The 7,924-nt window shown below is 32.9% G+C and overlaps 1 protein-coding gene across 1 annotated transcript in view; it reads left to right on the top strand.

The window, feature by feature from the left end:
* The window catches only part of LOC117103480, a 9,669-nt gene extending 2,145 nt beyond the window's left edge, over positions 1-7,524 (top strand). Inside the window, exons 2-4 of the mRNA XM_033244030.1 lie at positions 3,343-3,446; positions 4,256-4,351; positions 6,835-7,524. Of these exons, the coding sequence (XP_033099921.1) occupies positions 3,343-3,446; positions 4,256-4,351; positions 6,835-7,041 (407 nt within the window). The 3' untranslated portion in view covers positions 7,042-7,524. The remainder of the gene's footprint in view (positions 1-3,342; positions 3,447-4,255; positions 4,352-6,834) is intronic.
* The last annotated feature ends 400 nt before the right edge of the window (positions 7,525-7,924 follow it).

The following is a 7,924-nucleotide window of genomic DNA, read 5'->3' as shown; positions in this document are numbered from 1 at the left end:
AACATGAAGAGGAGTCTTAAAGTCTATTCCGTTTCCTGTTTTCTTTCTATATTATATATATATATATTTTTTTTTTAATTATATATTACATATATAGGCCTATATGTACATATATTTTATATACTTTTTCTTGAAATTCGCAAATGTTTAATCCTAAATTTGTTTTAGAGTCGTATTCTATTGAAGTTGTAAATATCCGAATCTTAATCAGTTTTTTGTCACATAAAATTTTATAGCGGGGAAAAAGCTTAGCGATAACTGTGCATGAATATCAATACAAGTGACGGCCTTAATAATGCGCGTACTTCAATATATACATTATGTGTTACGTTTATTTACCCTCTGACCTTCTCAACCATCAATGTATTATATAGCCACTTCCTATGTAGATTCAAAATAAGAGAAGACGCTTTCCAAGATAGGATTATGGGTATCATTTAGTTCAAAACAAGTGCGGATATTAGGTTTTAGCGGCAATCGTTTGATTTTTAAGGTCATAATCCTATATACAGAAGGCGAAGGGATAAACTTTAAACGCATGTTTCAGTAATTGGAATTTGTGTCGATTTCGGGTTAATTGCTTAAGCATTTTCATGCAGTTCTTGTATTAATAATTACAGATTGAGAAAGCGTGACATAGTTCTTGGCTTCTAAAATAAAGTGCAGTTAGTTTTAGCATTAATTTCAGAGCAAAAGTCCATTAAACTGTAATTTTTTTATAAGGTATTTACATAATGTGTTTTTTGGGGGGTTTTTTCTTGTGGATATGTAGCACATGGTTTCATTATGATTTATTATGGATTGTATAAACACGTTGATCATTTTTATACCGACTATTATCCGTTAACTGACTCACAATTGACCGATTCTCATTCGTAACGAATTCTATTATGCTGTCGAATAAGTTACTTAATGAGTAGGCCTATATCTGAGCGGCAGTAGCGATAATCACCAGCTCATTTAAAAGACGTACATTTGGAGGCTGTAGGATTAAAGTTGTAATCAGAAAGGTGACAAAGCAGAAAAGTTCATAGCGAAAAGGGCATACAGTATTATATACTCTTTATATACTATGCATGCATGTATGTATGTGTGTATGTATAGACTTAAATGATATAAATCACACTCGACCACATTTTTTTCCCCGAATTATCAAATAAAACAGTTTGAGGTGAAATATAACAAAAATCGTGTCCCTCTTTCCTTTTCCCTTCAAATAGTTATGTTTCCTTACCATTTCTTTCCTGTTCCCTTTTCAGTTTCCTTATCTTTCCTTTCATTTCCTTTGTTATAATTTCTTATCTGTCTTTCATTTTTTCCATCCTTATATTTACTTGTCATTTATTTCCTTTTCCTTTTCCTTGTTTATGTTACCGTGTCTATCTTTCCTTTCTTTTCCATTTTTATGTTTCCTTATAATTCTTTCACTTTTCCATCCTTGGTTCCTAATCATTTCTTTCCTTTGTATTTCTTATATTCCCTTACCTTTCCTTCCTTACCTTTAAATTGATTACGATCCCATTTGAGGACCTATCTCTGGTCGAATTTTCCCATCTGTATGGTCAAGCGTTGAAGTGCGCCAGCAGGCCGACAATTACAAAATGTTTATTTTGCCAGCAATTAGGCCTATTAAATTGCAGACTATTGATACAAACATAATAAGCGCATGGTTGTCTTACTGTTTTTGAAATTTTAACGTTATAATTGAAACAGTGTTTCAAATTCAATTCAATTCGATCAAAAGGTAGACAGGGCATACTGTTCAAATTTCAATGAACTTGATTATTAAATAAACAAATACAAGCGAAGAAATTGATAATAATTTCTGAGTAATATTTACCAAATCTATTTGTAAACGTTATAATTAGGCGGTGTTCTTAGTGTTAAAATAAAGTATGGACACAGACGTAAAATATTTATGTGAGCATTAACTTACACTAAACCAGTCCAGAAGGATTAACGAACGTGAAATGCGCTTGTTTGTTTGAAAGAGATATGATCATGTTTACACTGCATTAAATAAGAAATTCAAAGTACGGTAATTATGTCAGATAACAGTCACCCTCTTTATCAGTATCTTTCATTTTGCAAAACTGGTCGTTTGATTTTTCCTAGGTGGAAGACAAACAAGATAAGAAATTTATTTCGTCCAAGTGCTATGAGGCAATTTAATGAAATTTGGAAAAGATAATCAGGTCTATGCAAAAAATTGAGACCCCTTTTAAGCCAAATTTGTACCATTTTAACTTTTACAATTTTAACCTTTACTTTATATTTTAACATTTTATGATATGATGTTTGTGTTGTGAGTTTTAGTAGGTGATTGTATCAATTAAGTATATTTTTTATTTTTAATATGTGAACAAACAATCGCAATTTCAAACGGTATATATGACTTGGTTTGACAATAAAGATTGGACTGAATTGAATGGAAAAGAGCGGTTTTTCTGTTTTGTTTTCTGTTTTTTGTAAAAGTTATATTCTTACAAACAAAACAATTATGTATGTACATCGTGCAATGAAAAATTACTTATTCTTAATTAATTTTGAAATTGTCGACGCAATGTTGTACCTGAACCACAGGCATTGCAAGAAAATGGTTTTTTTTTGTGTGTGTTTCTGTAGCAACTGTGGTGGTTCAGCTATGTTTCTGTGTGTGTCGAGGATCCCATGTGTATGTCCAGGAACCTACGTACAATAATCTGCAAGGGCCCGGGGCCAGTGGGCTGCATAGGCCTACACACACACGCATATATTATATATAAATATATAAAACATACTGCTGATGATCAAAATATATCCTATCAAATTATTTTTCAATATTGGCCTCTATATAAATAAGTATACAAAAAAAAATAACATTCTTCAGACGGTGACTACTTTTTTTTTGACTATTTAAAACAATAAATTCGAGAGCACTTGTGACTATATTATGTGGAGGTTGGCTCACCTTCCTTTAATAATTTTCTTACAAAATCAATCTTTTTCTTTGTAATTTTACTCAATCTACAAATGATTGGATAAATTGTACTATATATAATTGTATACAATATCTTGACATAAATTGTATTTATCTGATATTTTTGACATATCATGTTTTGTAACATATGGATAAAATAAATAAAATAGACTCTTAATCCAACACAACCCACCTATGTGGTAGATATACATTTTGGTGTGGACCACTTGTCGGGAGAGGTCAGACACGTTTGATTGTATATCGTGGATGTTAACATAGAAAATATAGGTATTGCCACATATATTCTGTAAACAGTATACTATTAGGACTAACTGTTTGTTTTTCGTCAACCATTAAAAAATATATGTGTTTGTTTTATTCAGATATAAAAAACTTGCCATGTTTCGCAAGCCGTTCATGTTATTCACGACCTACTCGCAAAGACACGTTCGATGACTTCAAAGAGATCTCGGACAACGTCCAAAGTGTAAGTAATTTGTTTTACTACAACGTATATCAATGAAATTCCAAAACACATAAGCAAATACAAATGTTAAACACTTACCAATAATCTAAACTACACGTGTATGTAATGTACCATGAAATACGACAACAGGGTTGCACGTACGAACCTAAAATTTACCATGCTAAAAAAAATATTTTTAAAAAAAATAAAATTTTGGCCGTATTCGACTGGTCGTTTTTCGTTAAACCACATCCACCTGCGCAGTTGTAAAATCTTACTTAACGAAAATGTAAATACTGGACAAAACAAAATGGCTGCATAGTTACCGCGATATACGCTGCTTAATCAAGGCTGCTTCGGATTGTGGCAGTATTGGTTTTTCGTAAAATAAATGTTTTCATCCAGTTTTTGAATTCTGTTAGCCTACAATTATTTTTTGACTTCATTATTGGTAAATATTATAATGTTTATTTTCTGAAATTTAATCTAAATTATATAAACGCAAATGTTGTTGCTAAACTGACCAATCGGCCATATTTTTTTTTTTTTTGCTCGTGTGCATAACTTAACGCTGATTAACGCACTCTGGTTACGTTAATTTTCGTTGTCAACGAAGTCTATTTTACGAATCAGTCGCATGAAAATAATACTCAACTCGTACTCTACGAAATGAACCTGCCGAATAAGCCAACTGACTCGGCATTCGCCTGGATTTTTTATACGACCGGTTAATGCTTTGATTAAGTGTATTGCTAATGCTACGTCTACTGCTAAGAATTTACAAGTAAGCTTTTGAATGACATGAATTTTCTTATTTTTTTTGTTTATAGAATGAGCCACAAGAAACCAAAACATTATTCAGAATGAAAGGCGATGATAAACCATTAGCCAACCTGCCAAAGCGATGGAAGCAGGCTATTCGTGATGTTAGTTTTCATTATAAAACATTCTTCCAATGTTGTTTTGAATGTTCTTCCTGTGTAGTATAATATATTTTGTTAAAGCAAGGCTCCGGAGGAAACACATTTTCCCCCTGGAGCTAGGCTTTAAAATAATGATATTTAAATTATATATTTATTGAAACGTAACAGGGGGTAATTTGACAGAATGGAAGAAAAACTCCACAAGGACTCGAACCTTGGACCTTTCGCATATTGTACATGGTGGACGTCACAAACACCTGTCCAGGACGGCGTTGTGTTCCATAATCAAATCAAGAGTTTCTAATTTAATTATCTTTAAGCGCCGCCTTAAATAATTCTTATTTAACAATCTCTAATTTCCTCCACTCTCATGTTTTGTTTTCCTTTTAATGTTGTGTTGCTTTTCTATTCTATCACTTTTTGTTTGCTTTTCTTTTCACCACCATTCTGTTTCAACCAATATTCATTTTTCCTTTTCTGGGCATAGAAAAGAATGTTATACGCGCTATGCAAGTGCACAACCATTGACCATTGGTGAATATACGCCAGTAGGTTTGATCTCTTCCATTCTTTTTAACGCGTCTGACGTAACAGTTTGGCATAACACTAATACCGCATGTAATTAGACGGTCAGAGATCTATAAGATACAGCCTGTTTTGTGCATTATTTTCAGAAAGCAAAATCTCGAATAAGACAATTGTATGTGTAATGTGATCAAAGGCATTAAAAATACTCGGACACAGCAAGCAATGCAATGAATAATTATAATAAAATTTTCGTAAATTAAAGCTTCTACTCTAAGGCTCTGACGCTACAACGTAGAGACAATGCGTTGCAATTTAATAAAATATATAGTAGATAACCCATTGAAACCCGTTTTTTACATACTAGGAATTCCCAGTTCATGTAGTGAATATTAGTGACGTAACCGTGTTGAAACCATTCCACAGATAGGATGGCACCTCCTGCAATAGTAAATAATAATACCAATAATGAAGTTTATGGAAGTAGAGTAGAGTTAAAATAAATAAAACATAACTATAATTATTATACGTCCACCATGTCCAGTGTCCAATGTCCACCTCGCTTTGCTCCTTTTAGGGGCGATGAGATCCATCAAGGAACTTGTGGAAATCGTCTTCATTCACATTTTTTTTTTCAGTATTTTTGTATCGTCCTGGGATATGGAAGCAAGCCATGTTTAAAATATTAGTTTGGTTGACTTCTTCTTTGATGGATTCTGTTTCCAAATTGATCTTTTAACCTGGTTTTCCACTAGGCGAATTTATTCGCGCGAATCAAATCTTCGGTACGCTTTCTGAGCTCTGATTGGTTGCGCATTTTTTCGCTTCACAAAAATCCGATAGGAATGTGAATGCGCATGCGTATGAACCGACGCTTTCGATTCGCGCGAATAAATTCGAATTGTGGAAAACCGGCTTAATTGGTATAGGTCAGTTTATTTAAAGGTGACTCCTTCTTTTGGTTGTTGTTTTCCCTATAGGAATCTATATTATGTCGATAAAATATGGACGACGGATTTGTATTTTCTTCTGATATTTTTCAATTTTGTTTTTGATGCTTCTAGCTCACTCTATGTATAAAGGAATATATTGTGTTGTTCCCTATAATGGCTTGCATCTTATCTCGTATACGATTTCTCTCTTGTTGCAGTTTAGTCTCTGTTGTGGGTCTCAGAATAGGTATTCGTTTGTAAACAAAATAATGGCGGTAAACTAAAAGGATTTAATTTGTCTGCGCTTCAGAGATTTGCCTTTTCTGTATACTATGATTTTGCGACTGTGGCCTTTAATGGTTGCTTTAAGTGTTGCCTTTAAGTGTTGCTTGAGTGCAGTGTAGCGTAGTATCTGCAACTCATTATGGTCTTTCAATATCACTTAAAATGTAGGCCTATTACTGAAATGAAATAAAATGAAAGTGTTTAGAACTTTTCAACAATAGAAATAAAGTTTACTTGGAATATTTAGACATTCCTTAGGAATTTTAGCAAGAAAAACAAATGAAGTATAGTTTGTTTTCTTTCGGGCACGCTAAAAACATACGGAATTATTATAACACTTTCAGAAAGTGGTTTAGTTAACTCTGTACAAAAGTTTAGGCTGCATGATGCACAGAATAGACATCAAGTATTTCTATGAAAGTCAAAAAGTGAAACTTTTTTTCAACAAATATGATACAAAATTGTAAAAACTCAATATAGCTTCTTTTTTTTTTTACTTTTCCTTGAATCTCTTTTATAGTGGTTTTTGCTGAGCTCTTACGTGGCAATCTTTTATGGCGTCAAAACTATTTATGTCTTCTTCTAAATGTTAGTGCTCAACATTTCTTGATTTGCTATTTCATATAGCTGGTCTTGTGGTACCATTTGATTTTACAAGTTATAAAGGAGCTAAAACAAAATTACAAATAAGCTGATATATATTTAATAAGCTAAAACATTCTCCTTTTCATATTTTATCTACAGGTTGTTGCCTTAGCTATGAGTGATTCGCGTCAACAAGTGTTCACATCTGCGACTAACTTAGACGCGTTAAAGTCGTCCTCGAATTGGAATGACGTTCAGCAGACAAACACCGAATATTATTTAGATAACAAACAAGATATTGAGACAAATAAGATTCAGGACAATCGTCTCAATCTTTGGAAACTACTAATGAAGAACAGAAAATAGAAAACCAAAGTACTTTTTGATATTATATATTATCAATGTTTGTATCCTGAGTTCAATAAGTGGGCCTCTGTATATCAGCATTGCTGCAAGAGTCGCCCACATTAAATATGGTTCAAATGTCCAACGACTAATGAGCCCAACAATCGGTTTTTGCACGGCTGGTGTTCCATACAAATGGTTCAGTAAATGCACATAGGCGTATTCCTAAATTCACAACTGTGTTATCACAATGGACATTTCATACAAAATTAATTGCATTGTTGTATTCATTACTAAGTTTATTATGGTGATTATCATCGTCATCATTATTGTATATTATTATTACTATAATTATTTACTAAAATAGGAAATTAAGGACGTCGTGTGCTTCTACTGCGAACTAAAACATTAATTCCACACTCGAACATTATATATATATATATATATATATAATAGTGTTATATATATATAGATTTGACAGATATATAAGTGCTTTACTATATATAAAAGAAACTATAATTAGGTACGTACCAAAGATCTTATAAACACAAGATAGCGTTCTCCGCGATTTACGCGTGCAAATTCTGTAATAAGGCATGAATGGCGCCCTCTTGCTAAATTGGAAACTTTTGACCCTTGACCGCTCTGATCTGACCANGAGCTAGTGCTACTAATCCACTGGCATGTAGGCCCTGTCTCTTATACACATCTAGATGTGTATAAGAGACAGACTTATTACTTTTTCTCTTCGGTAATAGCGCATGAATGGCGCCCTCTTGCTAAATGGGAAACTTTTGAACCTTGACCGACGCTTCTATTTGTTACGCGTAAATCGAGGAGAACGCTATCTTGTGTTTATAAGATCTTTGGTACGTACACATTTTAGATAATGATGCGGTGAGAA

Source organism: Anneissia japonica, unplaced genomic scaffold (assembly GCF_011630105.1).
Source record: "Anneissia japonica isolate Jap-2015-1 unplaced genomic scaffold, ASM1163010v1 scaffold554_len289017_cov147, whole genome shotgun sequence".
Lineage (NCBI taxonomy): Eukaryota > Metazoa > Echinodermata > Crinoidea > Comatulida > Comatulidae > Anneissia > Anneissia japonica.
This window is presented reverse-complemented; position numbering and strand designations above follow the sequence as displayed.